The sequence below is a fragment of the Cheilinus undulatus genome, linkage group 9, assembly GCF_018320785.1.
Source record: "Cheilinus undulatus linkage group 9, ASM1832078v1, whole genome shotgun sequence".
NCBI lineage: Eukaryota > Metazoa > Chordata > Actinopteri > Labriformes > Labridae > Cheilinus > Cheilinus undulatus.
The window spans coordinates 38,606,064-38,621,528 of NC_054873.1; the positions used below are offsets into that span (position 1 = coordinate 38,606,064).

Consider the following 15,465-nt stretch of genomic DNA (forward strand, 5'->3'; position numbering starts at 1 on the left):
CAATCCATAAAACAAAACAGTTTGGCTTGACTTTCAGTTATTAGCAATTGTGCATATGATTGGATTTTGATTGTTTCGTTTTTAAACGGGCAACATTCAGGCAACAGAAGGAAAAAAAGATGAGAAATTTGCCAAAGTGACTTAAAGCAGCACTTCACATGAAAGTATGTAAGGAAAGTAGGAAGTATTCAGTCAAGTTTGATAGATATACGTGCAGAATTTCTTAATGATCTTCACTTAAAGCTCAAAACAAAATGAGCTCAGCCAGGCATAAAATTTGGCTTCGTTGTCATTTATTTTGAAGGTTTATCAAGGAAGACCTAATTATTTTTTTCTTATCACACTTGGTAAGACAGACTGCCCCTGGAACCATCATATACAAGCTCATACAAAACATGGCAAAGGGAAGATGGGGTATATACAGAAAGTAAAGACAGGCTGTATGGGGCTGCTGTATTCCCTTTCACTGTATACGTGTTTGAAAGCCGGTTTGTACTGGAGCATGTACATCTGTGTGAAGTTTGTGTTTCCAACACAGAGACTAATTAAAAGGCCGAGAATATGCATGACATGGCGCAGGCAGTTTAAAGATACATTACCAAAAAGACTGCTGGGCCTCTGAGCATGCAGTTAGAAATATCCAGCCCCTGGCAAAGCAGAGGGAACAAAAAGAGCTGAATGTCTATGGAACTGTGGAAGGAAAAATACACAAAGTTTATATATATTCACACTAGTCCCATTTCTCTGGGGTAGTTATATACAAAACAACAGCATCAGTAGAGGAGACAGTAGCACCAGAAGGTGGAGGCTGTGTGCTCGAAGATCAGCATGCCCCCTTAGAGACTCCTGGTTGATCTCTTCCTGATTGGGTGAGCCACGTGGGGAGACTGAGGGCACAGGATGGTTGTTGCGGTTGGAGCACATATCATAGAGGTTTCCAGAAAACTGCATCTTCTTAGATTCTTGCCGGAGAGATTCCCAAACAGCTGCTGCTTCATCAGGACAGCCAGCCATTGCTACGTTTGCACAGTTATGAAACTCATCCCAGGATCTGTAGAAAAGAGAAGGGGGGGGGGGGGGCAGTGATTAAAGGACAGGATCAGTTAATCAATCAATGACACTTTAAGGTGTGACAGTAAAAAGAAAAACAAACTGATTTAAAAAGTAAAAACAGCTCTAGAAGCAGCCTCATGAAGAGAAAAGAAATATTGTAGAAACATTGTTTAGAATAACACTAGTTCATAACTGTTCAAGTATTGAAAGTGGAATTCTCCCCTATTTTTGACTGACGTTCATCTGAATGTATCTTCCTCAAAGTAGAGAACTTCACGCCCTTAACGATTCTGAATAACCGAGCCTTTTCAGAGTGTTTCTTTTATACACAACCCCGGTAGCTGCTAACCTACTTACCGATAGAATGTTCTAGGGGATTTTGAAAATTCCACAACATACCAAGTCTTTACTCGTCTCTGCCCAGACTATTTGGAATGGGTTGAAGGAGTCAAATTCAGAATGTGTATTTCCAAAAGCAATTAACCTTATCAGTTTAAAGAAAAAATATCTTGTTTTTGTACTGTGCTCTTTTAAATAATTGGTTGTAAAGGATTCACTAATCACAGTGCTCTGTTTTGATTCAAACTTTACCTAAGGTCCTAAAATGCTGGACTTAAGGTTTTTCCATCTATCCATTATCTACTCTGCTTATCCCGTACAGGGTTGTGGAAGGGTGGAGCCTATCCCATCTGCCATTGGGCAAGAGGTAGGGCACACCCTGGGCTTACACACAGACACACTCACACCTATGGCCAGTTTAGAGTAACCAGTTAACTAACAAGCACTTCTTTGGTGATGGGATGAATCCAGAGTACCTGGAGAAGACCCATGTATGCAGATGATAACATATAAAATCTGCACAGAAAGGCCCCTACCAGGAATTGAACCAGAAACCTTTATGCTGTAAGGCAACAGTGCTAACCCCTTTGCAGCCAAAACCAAGGTTTTTCTTTCTTGCAATTACAAAATTTACGGAAAAACTATAAACCAGGCTTTATGGAGCCAGACTCTCCAACTTCTACTTGAAGTTTCTGCGATGTATGGTTTCATACTTCTTAAATCTCCACCAGAAAAACATGCTCAACCACAGGAACATTTCTTGAATTAACTGATCTTAGATGATACCGGCACCATATCAGCTTTTTTTATCCGCATTGCCCATGAGATACAGTAGATGTCCTGTTGTAGGACAAATGGCTTTGTAACCTGCCCATACGGAGCTTTATCTGCTTTTAGATCCTCCTCCCAAGCTGTAGTTCTAAATGCCAGCTCAAAGACACTGCTGGCCTTGACCTACAGCTGATCCTTTGTCTTCAAGCACAGAGGTGAATAGTCTCTGTGTTAGTCTTCTTTCTTCAGGTCCATCAGCTCCACCTCAAGAGCATCCTCTCAGCTATAAGCCTCAAAACAGGCTTCAAGTCCCTGTCAGCTGTGTCAAGGAGCTGACTTCCTTCAGCTGTTTCTTCAGGACTTTATCCTCTAAAACTTTATTGGGCGACTGTGGCTCAGGAGGTAGAGCTGGTCTTCTCACAATCAGAAGGTCATGGATTTGATCCCCTATTCCTGCAGTCACATGTCAGTGTGTCCTTGTGCAAGACACTTTTGCTCCCACTGCTTCATCAGTGGCATGTAAATGGGTATGGATGCATCTTAACTACTACTGAATTTCTAAAGTCACTTTCACCATTAGTGTATGAAGTGAATGGGTATGAGTGGGTAGGTGTGACCTATGGTGTTAAAGCGCTCTTAATAGTCAGACAATTAGAAAAGCACTGTACAAACTCCATTTACTTAAGCTGCATCATGATTTTGGAGTTCTTTGGTCTTGATGATTTCTTGGATATATGAAGCTCTGTTTGTGAGCTCAGAGACAGGATTGCTGCAGGGCACAGATGTTGCAAACCCTATAAAAAATAAAAATCTGTTGCACTGAAGGTTCCCATGAGCACAGTGACCCTCATAATTCTCAGATGGAAGAAGTTTGGCACAACCAGGACTCTTCCAAGAGCTGGTTGCCTGGCCAAACTGAGCAATCAAGGGAGTAAGAGTGGTGACCAAGAACCCATTGGTCACTCTGACTGAGCTCCAGAGATTCTGTGTGGAGATGGGACAAAGTTTCAGAAGGACAAACGGCACTGCCGCCCTCTACAGATCTGGGCCTTACTGCAGATTGGCTAGATGGAAATCTCTCCTCAGTGCAAAACACGTGAAAGCCTACTTTACTTTAACATGGTTTTCTCTGCAAACTCCAAGTGTGTTTTGCACGGGGTAGAGACTTCCATTCAAGAATTATGGTGGCCACTGTGTTCTTGGAACCCTTAAGTGCAACAGATTTTTTTGTAGCTTTCCACAGATCTGTGCCTTGCAACAATCTCATCTCCAAGCTCTGCAGGCAGTTCTTTTGACCTCATGGCTTGGATTTTGCTCTGATATGCATTGTCAGCTATGAGGCCTTGTACAGAGAGGCGCATGTCTTTCCAAATCATGTCTAACCAGTTTATTACTACAGTTGGTCTCCAATCAAGGTGTAGAAACATCTCAGCGAAGATCCGGAGAAATGGGAGGAGCCTGAGCTAAATTGAAACTGTTTTGCAAGGGGTCTTATTTTGATAAATTTGCAAACATTTAAAAAATTCAGTTTACCCTTTTAGTTTTTTTTTTTTTTTTTTTTTTTGACTGTAGCGTCAAGCTGCAACATAACAAAAATGACAAAAGTTAAGGGGGTCTGAACATTTGAAGATGTACTAGTTACATATGCTGAATTATCTTCCTTCATGAGACAAACTCTTTTCCTCATTAGTCCATCCTAAACTGATTTCCCTGATGAAGACAGAAATACCCATAGAGGTAAAAAATGAAGATTCAGTGATGGCGTCTTGGTAGACCTTGCAGAGAGAAAATCAAAGTTTATCTGTTTGTTTGCTCCCCTAGCTTCTTTTTCCAATTGCCAAGAGAACATTTGCTGATCTTCTCTGCTCTGAGAGCAAGGGTTACCCTGTGGGTGAGAGTAAAACGTAGAAAACCCTCCATAGGTTCAGGGAACCTAGAAGCTGTCTTCAACAGGGGTTTTATTTCACTACTGTTGTGTTAAATCAAACAGAAGCTTTTTCTCACTCTTGTTGTGTATCAGTAAGAACAGAATGAAAAATAAAAGATAAGAGAAGTCTGAAAAAAATGTTGAAGAAGAGACATAATATGAGCCTTCCTAAATACCAAGATCTGTTTTCAGCAGAACATGCTTTGTTATTTCATATCTGAAGGCTGTCCAACTGTTATAACATGTCACCATGGACGTTTGTGCTCAATTAGCACAATTAGCAGCATTGAAAAGAGGATCAATGCTAGCAAAGAGCACATGCCTCTAATCAGAAATAGTGAAACAAGTAACTAAGAGCACTTTAACAGACAAACACACCCAAAAAAACAAACAAAAAAAAACACCAAACATCTAAATCAAGGATGAATAGTATGCTACTATCCAGTTTGAAAAATAGTGTACTTGTAGATCGGTGTTTGATGTTTGTTTTCTTTTTCTTTTCTTGTATTTTTAACAGTTTATTGTGAGCTGTTGGCTGACGGATCAACCTCTATCAAAACAGACTCATCAGAATGACATGGTTAAGAATGGACAATAAATTCTGTGGCACCATAACACACAGCACCTTTTCATCATATAAACAAGCAGATAAATACATGTGCAGATATTCTTGTACAGCTCTGCTTCAAACAGCTGATTAAAGTGGTAAAAGTTCATTTTCAGCTAATCAGCATTTGGGGAGAACAACAGAGAGACAGAAACAGTTTGTCACTGAGTTCAGCTGCCTCTGGAAGTGAATCGGTTGAGTTGATCACTGCAGTGTTAAGGGATTGATCATCAGAATCTTTTTCAAAATATTAAAAAGGGAATGACACACTCTTATTGTTCCTGTCCCACATTGCGATGCCTTAAAGGCTTGTATCATCACTCATTTTACAAAGTGTAGCTGCATATCTCAGCTACAGCTGAACTTCGGAATATTATCTTTTTAAGTTAATCTAAGTCTTGAATATTTTTTCCATTTGTTTTTCCAAGGACGTCTGATTATGAGCTCTACATGAACGCTGTCATGTTTTGTATCCCTCCTTCACAACTTGGAGTTCGCATCTTTTCTCTTTGCTGTCACAGATGGAATTTTTTGGCCACTTTGTAGATGAATTTCCTGAGACATGCTCAAGAACATACCAACACAGCTTTATCATCCCTGCAGTTTTGGACTGTGTTGATGATTCTGCATGGCGTTTGGCCATTGTCCAGGACTTGAACACACTGAAGGCTGCTGTGTGATGACGGCAGCTCAACTGCTTTCGTGGGAAGAGCAGCTGGGGGGCTGCGGTGTGCCAGAGAGTGTTTAAATGTTTGTGTTTGTCTCAGCGAGAGAGTGAAAAAAAGTCAGAAAGAGAAAAAGATGGCACGGAGTGCAACGGTGCACTTCTTTGTGTGTAAGGATCTGGGGTTGTGTGTTTCCTTCTGCAGTGTGAGTGTGTTTGTTTAGGCAAAGATGTTGTGGGTCTGTGCTCCAGTCACAGGTGGTGCAGAGACAGCAGAAACACAGCGAGGACACTGACAGACAAGCAGCTGCATTCACAGAAATGAAACCTCCTGAGAGTTTGTCTGTTTCATAACATGCTGCTGCTGATATCAGAACATTTTCAATTCCTAGCTCTGGGATTAATGCACGTACGAAGGAAAAACAACAGATAGACAGGTAGATTTTCATTATCATTGCCATTCTTCTTATTGTTGTTATCATTCATTCTGCTGTTTTGCTGCAGTGCTGGGGGTATTTGTCACTTGTCATACCTGATAGACTGTGTTACACTGTGTGGATATATTTCACATCCATCTATGCAACTCCCCACAGAAAGTGTTTGGTAAAGGGACAACCTTTAAAGAATACTCTGAAGGTGCTTACATGGGTGCTCTGTCTGTCACAGTCATTATATACAGATGGATACAGTTGTTGGTATCCTTACATTTATGACAGAAAAACCCACAATGGTCACTGAAATATCTTAAAACTAACAAAAGTCATAATAAAAAAAAATTGCTGAAAATTAACTAATGAAAATCCAACATTGCTTTTGAATTGTGGTTCAACAGAATCATTTTAAAACAAGGTTAGTGAATCCTTCACAACCCAAACCAGTGAAACTGGCCTGGTCAAAATCGATGGTGCCCCTAGAAAAGATTGAAATTATTTTGACCATAGAGACATGTTAAACTAAGGCGTGTTTGCCGCTGCAGAAGAGGAAACTACTAAACATAAGCTAGACAAGCAGTCGTATTCTTGCCAATACAGGATTCTTCACTGTCAGGGTAGAAAATCAGACTTTTCCTGGGGCAGGACGGGAGAAGAGAAAAAGTCTTTTCCACTTTAGGTGCTATTAGGGTTGGAAAAGGTACAAGACAACTGTACTCCAGTAAAAGTACAGATACTCTGGTTAAAAGTTTTGGTCTATTCATTTACTCAAGTTAAGTAAAAAGACACTGGTGGCATGTAAAAGGGTATGGATGCGTTTGAATTGGATTAGCTAATGCAGCTATTGAATTTTCCATAGTAACCTTCACCCTCAGTGTGTGAATGTGGAGCAAATGGGTAATTGTGGCCTGCACTGTGAAAGTGCTTTGTGTATTTGACTATCAGCTCAAGTCCATTTACTAGAACTTCTTATTCCTATTACTGTAATACTTCTTGCACCATCCCTTGCTCATTGGTATTACATTGTTATTTACATAACTAACTGCTATTAAGTGAACTCCTGTTTTATTCTCTTTATGTCCCCATCCTTATTTTAATTTTATAGTTCATATCATAACATGTTGTATCATGTTTTAGCTTATGTTATCTTATCTTAAGAAAAGCTTTCAGTGTGGTTCTTCGTGCGTCTTTTGATAAATAAATATTGTCCAATTCTGATCAAACTGCTGCTACAGCTGCATCCCCTTTACTCTTAACTGGTCACCATTGTTTAGAGGCTTGAAGTACTGAACCTCACCCTACCAACTCTTTCTCTTTCTTTAGAAATGATGCTGACTGTTCCAGCCATTCTCTGGCTGGGAACAAACATTTCAGCTTGACACTGTGCATGATGGATCTGCCGGATGTGCTGTGATCTACCCTCAAACTTGACTAGAATGTAAATTTGACCCAACTTTTTTGAGTGTTTTTCATGCCACAAAGGGATTTAGGGTAAAAAACCTGCTTCTTCTTCCTCACCCTTTGGTGAGAAAGAATAGCTGCCATTTTGGCTCAAATACATTAAGATTTGGTCAGACAAATTGTCTATATTTGGAAGTATTTCAGAAGAATATGTTGACTGACATCCTGGAAACCAGTTGAAAATTTATGCTAGTGTAACAGTTGTTGAACTGTTTAAAGGAACTTGGGGAAAAACTGAGTGTGTGAGAGAAAACAGAGAAAGTGAAGCACAGCGAAACAACAACACCAAGAAACACAATGAAAAAGGTACAGGTGTGCATGGTTCCAGCAACAAGTTTGTATTGTACTGACGGTGTTTTATCTGCAAAAGGTCACCAGGACTCCACACAAAGTAAAGCTGTATGTAACTGGAACTCAACTAAGCTTTAAGTCAGGCAGACACTATAAATCATAGATCAAATCTGACTCTGACTCAGTCACAGATATAAATGAAGAGATTTTTTTTTTGTTTGTTTCTGCCAGTCAGTGGGTTTTATTCATTGTATGAATGAACAGTGTTTTGTATCTTCGAGAATCAGTCAGATTTGTGGTACTACAACAGCTATTATGGACTCCTACTGTTGAGTTATTCAGTTATTCAGTCAGATTTCAGGTAGACTTGACTTTACACTAGTTAGATGTGTCAAAAGATACGGTTGGATTTCAGTCTGTTGGAATATAAAACTGAAATGAAGATGGGCACTCTACAGTGTCTGCACTTGACTCCATTCATCTTTTTTAATTATTACTTTCTGCCCAGTAGAGCTAAACTTAAAATGTGCTGGCAGAAATTTTTTTATACTAATATAATTTTTTAGTTAAAATGAGGAAATCAGTTATTTTGCCAGGTCAATGATCTCAGTAAGCAAGTTCTCTTTTGTGAGTATTATTGTGCTGTTCTGAAGCGATGTAAAAAGAGAGCTTAAATGGAGCGCATTCACTGGGGTGTGGCATCATTCCCAACTCCAACAGAAAATCTGTACATATTTATGATTTTTTCATGGTACCTGTTTTGAACCAGTACATCCAAGAAGTCATCTGAGAGGTATCAAGGACAGCTGGAGCAACAATGTGGCGTGAAAATGGACACAGACAGATAGACATGCTGCAAATTATGGTAGTAAGATATAAAATTAAACCTTTATCATAACAACCTTTAATTGCTTGTTATTAACATGTAACAAACAAAATGTAGTTCCTGTCTGTCAAGAGAAAGTTTTGAGCCCAATCATTTTCAACAGACCAGACACATTCACACAAGAACTTACCTACATTTAGTTTCTGTGTTTCTCTGGCTTCAATGAATATATTTATACAGTACATACAGCAGTCGAAGCTATATACATTTATAATCCCATTTTCTTTGACAGCATTTCTGTCTGAAAGGGGAAAAAAGAATCACTATCTTTTGCCTCTTTAAATCATTTCACAATAAAAAAATGCCACACTTTTGGGGTCTTTTGTTGAAGCCCTAACTGCTGTATCCTTAATGAGCTTAGGGCAGAACGGTCAATGGAGAAAATATGCAATGAGATGCACTGACAGCCTTATCTAACTCTGTGGAGGATGCAGATATAAAGGCAATATGAAAGGGTTTCTGTGAAAGAAAGCTGAGTGTTTGTGTGTGTGTGAAGGGGGTGGGGGCAGTGAGTATAAATAGCATTTATTAATCTTAAAATCAAACAGCTCTGATTTTTATCACTGGCCTGTTCATCAGTGAGTTAATGCTTCTCTTGTTTGTTACATGTGTAACTGCAACCAAAACTGAACATTACAGTTGGCTGATAAGACTCCCACTTCAGTATCATCACCACAGCCTGTGTCTGAGCTTGATATTCCATTTATAAATGTTTTGTCCCTGAAAGTTTTCCACCTTAAGGCTAGAGAGTGTAAAGGCCATGGAGGGGGGTCATACTGATTCATAAAGAGGTGAAACCACAGCTGGCATAACAAATTGGGACCAAGCACAAAATAAATGTTCACAACTTGACAACCTGAGCTCCTTTCTGATTTTTAAAACACCACCAAATACTTATAACAAAGATATTTCAAGCATTTTATAAGAATAAAATAATTATGCAAAATGTTCCCTTGATGTAAGTTGTTACCTAGTTATTCATTTAAACCTCGCTCTTTCAACTCCATGGTATCTAACTATTCTGTCTCTTTGCCCTTAAATATTTTTCTTTTCACTTCACCTACTCAGGATCCACAGTGAATGATTTCAGCTGCATAAAGTCTATTGTGAATATGAGGAGTACAAGCAGTGCTGCACTCTTGGGAGCGCACTGACAATGGAGCAGCCTTGGCCTAGATGCAAATCATCCCCTCTTATTCAGACTGTAGTGTGCATGGGTTTGTGCACTTTTAAGTGTGCACATGTGTGCAAATCTTCAGAGGAGAGCGCAGTGCTACCTCCTCATTAGGTGGCTCTGATAAAAGCATTAAAACCAAGTTCCTGGCTGGAAAGAGAGAGGGCTTTAAAAGGAAAACAGAGTGGAAGGATAAAGAGAGGTATATTAAAAAAAAAAGACTAAAATGAGGGAGGGTAAAGGAGAGTGACCAAAGAGAGGGGAGAAAGAGTAAGGGGAAGTTAAGAGGGGAGAGAGTGAAAATGAAAAGAAAGAAGAAGTGAGGTGAGGACATAGTTTGGGGAGAAGTGTGGTTGCGGACATGTGAAATCTGTGTGTGTATGGGCAAGCTCCTCCGCCCCTGCATCAGGCAACACTCACATTTAGGTGGCAGGGTTGCAGGATTACTCATTTAATTGGTACCTTAAGGAATAGGAGAGACTTAACAACAGAGAAGTGATACCATGGTGGACTGCAGGGCCATGGTGGTACACACACATACACACACTTAAAAAATGTGTTATTATATTTGTCAGGTAATATCCTTTAATCCCACACAGTTATTTATGCAAAAGTCCAATTTGCTATTATATAATACTAAAGCTTCTTTTTTTATCCTTTTTGATCTGAAAGCACCTCATTAAAGTTGTATTAAGTTATATATTTTTGTTTTTAATCAGATAGAGCCTAATCAAAGTTTTACTTTTATGTAGTTTTCCTGTCTGACATTTTTATGAACAAGACCTTTGCTGCAATAATATCTGGATTCAGATGATTAAAAACAAACTTGTTTGTCTAAATAAAAGATGTGACAGGTTTTTATTAGATATCAGGTTATCAAGGGGATTCTCTGCAACCAATCAGAGGTCTACAGTGTTGTATGTCCACCTAAAGGCTGGCTCAGACTACACAAATTCAGTTAGATTTTGGCCCGATTGGATTTCTGCAGCTCATCCCCAAATTTCTGGCCCGAATATGATTGCCATGAATGGCAAACAGTGTTTTGGTGTGAAATAATCAACAACAAGAGCAGGACACCCCATGACAACAATCAAACAAGACTGGCATGTCAGAATTGTTCTTGCAAAGTTCGTCTAAGTAGACACCCTAACAAACAGGATATTTTTTCCTCCCTGTCTTTGTATCATCATTTACCAGTAACATTTAAATAAAATCCTCATTTTTCTCACTCTGGGGATCGTGTACATACAGCAGCTGTATGTATTAGCTAAGCTAAATGGGCTAACTATGTTACCAAGTTACAATGTTACAATGTCTTTTAGCAGATGCTTTTAATAATAATAATAATAATAATAATAACTTTATTTGTATAGCACCTTTAAAAACAGAGGTTTGCAAAGTGCTTTGACAATAAGCAGAAACACAATAAAACAGAGCATCATCATAACACAAGCAAGAACATAAAGACAAAACCACATCAACAGGGGAACCCGTGAAAGATAAAGCCAGCAATGTAACATCATTATCATCCTAGTAGACCCATTACAGAGCCCAAAAACATGACGAGCTGAAAATACACTATGAATCTTTGATATATAAAATTCTACTGTGGAATTAAAGACAAAGAATAAAAATATAACTAAAAACCCAGAATAACCTGGACGAATCCAGGCAACACAGGAACCCAGCTAAAAGAGACCTAAAAAGAGACCTAAGGACCAGAACTGTAAGAACAATAAAATAATAGGGTAATAGGGGGGATTAAAAGGAATATGAATCACAGCAGTAAGAAGTAGAATAAAAGCAATTAAAAGCAATTTAAATGTGTAAAGATAATGAGTCATAATACAAAAATTAGAAAGCTAGTAGTGGTAAAATACTGTTCATGATAAAATCATAACAACAATATTAATCAGTTATAAGGACAAGGCAGCATAAAGAGGTTAAGAGAATATAAGAGGAAGAGGGGGTAAGAGCTCTGAAAATAACTGGGAGAAGAGAGGAAATACAATAGCAATAAGAAACAAGCAAGGTAACAATAAGAAGCAGATAAGAGCAGACATAGAAGCACGAAGGTAAAATTTCAGGAAGCAGAGGGAAATTTAAAGAGAAAACTGATAGAAGGAAGGAAGATGTGGTAAAAGACTTTAAAAGACATTAGACGACATCACATAAAAGCAAGTCTATAAAAATGAGTTTTAAGAAGTGATTTAAAAGATGTCACTGATTCTGCGTGCCTTATCTCCTCGGGCAGGTCATTCCAAAGTCGAGGCGCCCTGACAGACAAGGCCCTGTCACCTTTAGTCCTAAGCCTCGACCTTGGAAGGACCAGCAGGGCCCCGCCCGAGGATCTAAGGCCTGGCTTATAGGGGGTTAAAAGTTCAGTTAAATAGCTTGGAGCCAGACCCTTCAGTGCTTTAAAAGTGATAAGTAAAATCTTAAAATCAATTCTAAAACTTACAGGGAGCCAGTGTAGGGATGCTTAAATAGGGGTGATATGATGTCGTCTGTTAAAACCGGTTAGAAGCCTAGCTGCTGCATTCTGGACTAATTGAAGGCAGGAGAGAGATTTATGAGTGATACCAGGGAGAAGAGAGTTACAGTAATCGAGTCTGGAGAAGATGAAGGCATGGATGACTTTTTCAAGGTCTGACTGGCTGAGTATTGATTTTAATTTTGCGATGGTTCGGATATGGAAAAAGCATGACTGGACAACTTTACTGATATGGGATGTGAAGGTGAGGTCTGAATCAAACATTCCTCCTAGATTTCTGGCAGAGGGTCTGATGTTTTCTGAAAGAGTACCGAGACCGGAAAGCATGAGGTTGGAGGAGTTCTGAATGTTAAAAAGTAAAATTTCTGATTTTGAGTTTTTGAGTTGTAGAAAATTCTGTACCATCCAGCAGTTAATATCATTTAGACAGTCAGTAACAGCAGCTAGGCTTCTTGGGTCCTCAGGTCTCAGGGGCAGGTATATGTGTGTGTAATCTGCATAGCAGTGAAAGGAGACCCCATGATTCTGGATTATTTGACCAAGGGGCAGCATATAAATAGAAAATAAAATCTGAACCTTGCGGTACACCACAGGTAAGAGTAGAGGTAGAGGAGGAGTGATTACCTATGGTGACCGCAAAGGTTCACTCTATAAGATAAGAATAAAACCAGCTAAGTGCAGTGTCCCTGATGCCCACCCAGTCTCTAAGACGATCTATTAAAATACTGTGATCAACGGTATCAAAGGCTGCACTGAGATCTAAAAGAATTAAAATGGCTCCCTCCCCTCTATCTGCTGCTAAAAACAAATCATTGGTCACCTTGAGGAGGGCCGTCTCAGTGCTGTGATCTGCACTAAAACCAGACTGGAATTTCTCAAAGAGGTTATTGTGGGACATAAAAGATAAAAGCTGTGTAGAAACCACCTTCTCTAAAACCTTGGATTAAAATGGAAGTTTTGAAATTGGTCTAAAAATATTAAAGTCAGAGGGGTCAAGGTTCGGTTTCTTTAAAAGTGGTTGGACCACAGCGTGTTTAAAAACAGAGGGGACTACACCTTCTGCCAAAGAACTATTGATTATTGATAAAATACTGGGCCCAACCGTGCTAAAAACCTACTTGAGAAATTTGGTGGGAATAAAATCAAGACTGCACGTAGCTGTTTTCATCTGGGCTAAAATTTCAGCTAAAAAGGACATGGACACAGGCTCAAAACTACTAAAATAATTAAAAATGTCTCTACCTGTGTTTAAAATCTGGGCTGGGGGTCTAATATTATCCCTGATGTTCTTTACTTTGTTATTAAAATAAACTAAAAACTTCTCACACGTCTCGTTAGAAGTATCAATAAAATGGGAAGGGGAGGGGGTGGTGAATGAATCTAAAACCTTAAATAAAACTCTAGGGTTAGAATGGTTGACTAAAATTAGATTAGAATAAAAAGCTGCCCTTGCGTCTTTAACTGCCTTTTGGTAGTTCTTCATCGCTTCCTTCCAAATATCTTTAAAAACTTGCAAACCTGACTTTTTCCATTTCCTCTCTTTTCTCCTACAATCCCTCTTTAGCTCATATAAGGACTCTGTCAGCCACGGCTGGGGTGTACTGTTTGACCTTTTTTCTTTAAAAGGTGCGACAGAGTCCAGGGCAGATTTACAAGTGTGGTTAAAAAGAGAGACGAGCTCTTCTGTTTTCAAATCTGGGTTAAAGGCAGTTTAAGACACAGAATCAAAGATCTCCTTAAACTTACCAGCAGACTCTGAATTAAAAACCCTTCTAAGAACAGGTGCATTTTCAGTAAAAGCTGGCTGGGATAAAACCATGTTAAATAAAACCAGTTTGTGGTCTGACACACAGATATCCTTAGTAATAAAACCATCAGGATTAAGACCACTGTATAAAACCAGGTCCAGCGTGTGGCCTTTAGAGTGAGTGGGTTCCTGTATTGCCTGGGTGAGATTAAAAGATTCAAGAGTTTCCATAAAATCAACAGACAGAGATTGTGAGGGACAGCATACATGTATATTAAAATCACCTAGAATAAGAATTCTGTCATGTTTGGAAATAACATGTGATAAAAACTCAGAAAACTCTTGAATAAAAACACTGTTAGGCCTTGGTGGTCTGTAAATTATGATAATTAAGATTGGATCTTTTGATTTAATGACAAAAGCGAGATGTTCAAATGAATTAAAACTGTTATTTAAAATACGGGAAAGCCGGGGCTGTTGAAGGTAGGTAAAATCAGGTGGTGTCGCTTCAATAAGAGGACTGTGGTCTTCAGGGGTCAACCAGGTTTTGGTTAAAACAAAAAAGTCCAGGTTATTCTGGGTGATAAAATCATGACAAATAAAATGTTTTGTTGTTGAGTGATCTAATGTTTAAAAGTCCAAAGTTTGATGGGTTACTGTTAAAAGCTGGGCGGGGTAGCTGAGGTAGCAGGGGGATATGGATCAAATTAGAGTGAGTCAGAGGTCTGATGGGTGGGGGACGAGATTGTCTGGAGGAGGTGTGGACTGGAATGGGAAACTTGGAGACTGTACACTCTTTGACCTGCCTCCCCAACGGCCTGTGAACTTGCACACAGTCATGGAGACAGTAGTGACAGCATCATATGATGTGTGGTCAGGATGACACTTCTAGAAGACTGGACATGATTTTTGTTGCATAGTCTGACATGGTGCCACAAAAGAATTGAGAAAAATGGTGTCACATGAGCACGCCTTAACAGAACCTGCTCATCAGGCTATCAACAGAGAGACAAGGAACTCTCGTTTGCTAATGAAAAGAAAGGTCTAGTTGAGCCCTGCTGTACACATGCAATGACAGACTGAGCTGCATGCACATGAATTAAAGAGGCCAGGCTCTGTTGATTTGGACATTAAGATTGTGTTACTCTGTGTTTTTTGGCAGTCTGCATTTCAACATTCATAGGGTTCTCTCTGAAAAAATGTGTACTGACACTTAGGTAATTCAACATTTCACAAATATTATGGGCCATATAGCTTCCTTTCAGCTGTGTTATAGTTATACAGTATATCTCAAGGCTGTTGGTTCGGAGATATACAAAGAATGAACTAATCTCATGCCGTGGACACAATAATCCAAGTCTGCCTGCACAGAAATAAAAACATACAATTGTGTAAACAAACAGGGAAAATACGAACGGAAAATAAAAGCTATTACTCAAAATAAAGTCAATCAAGTATTAGAACTGAGAAACATTCAAAGAGCTATGGAAAGTCACTGTTGACACACTTTTCTGATACACAAACCAAAAAACTGAAATCTGGTACATTGTCTCTACCCATCAACTTAATTTTTTAGACTGTCAGTTTTTGGGCAATAAGTTGAAATAATTATGACAACTA

The 15,465-nt window shown here is 39.1% G+C and overlaps 1 protein-coding gene across 1 annotated transcript in view; it reads right to left on the reverse strand.

Annotated features, from left to right (window-relative positions):
- Window positions 1-427: 427 nt before the first annotated feature.
- The window catches only part of nrn1la (neuritin 1-like a), an 89,609-nt gene continuing 74,571 nt past the window's right edge, over window positions 428-15,465 (reverse strand). The window contains exon 3 of the mRNA XM_041796405.1: window positions 428-1,051. Coding sequence (XP_041652339.1) covers window positions 754-1,051 — 298 coding nt within the window. The 3' untranslated portion in view covers window positions 428-753. The remainder of the gene's footprint in view (window positions 1,052-15,465) is intronic.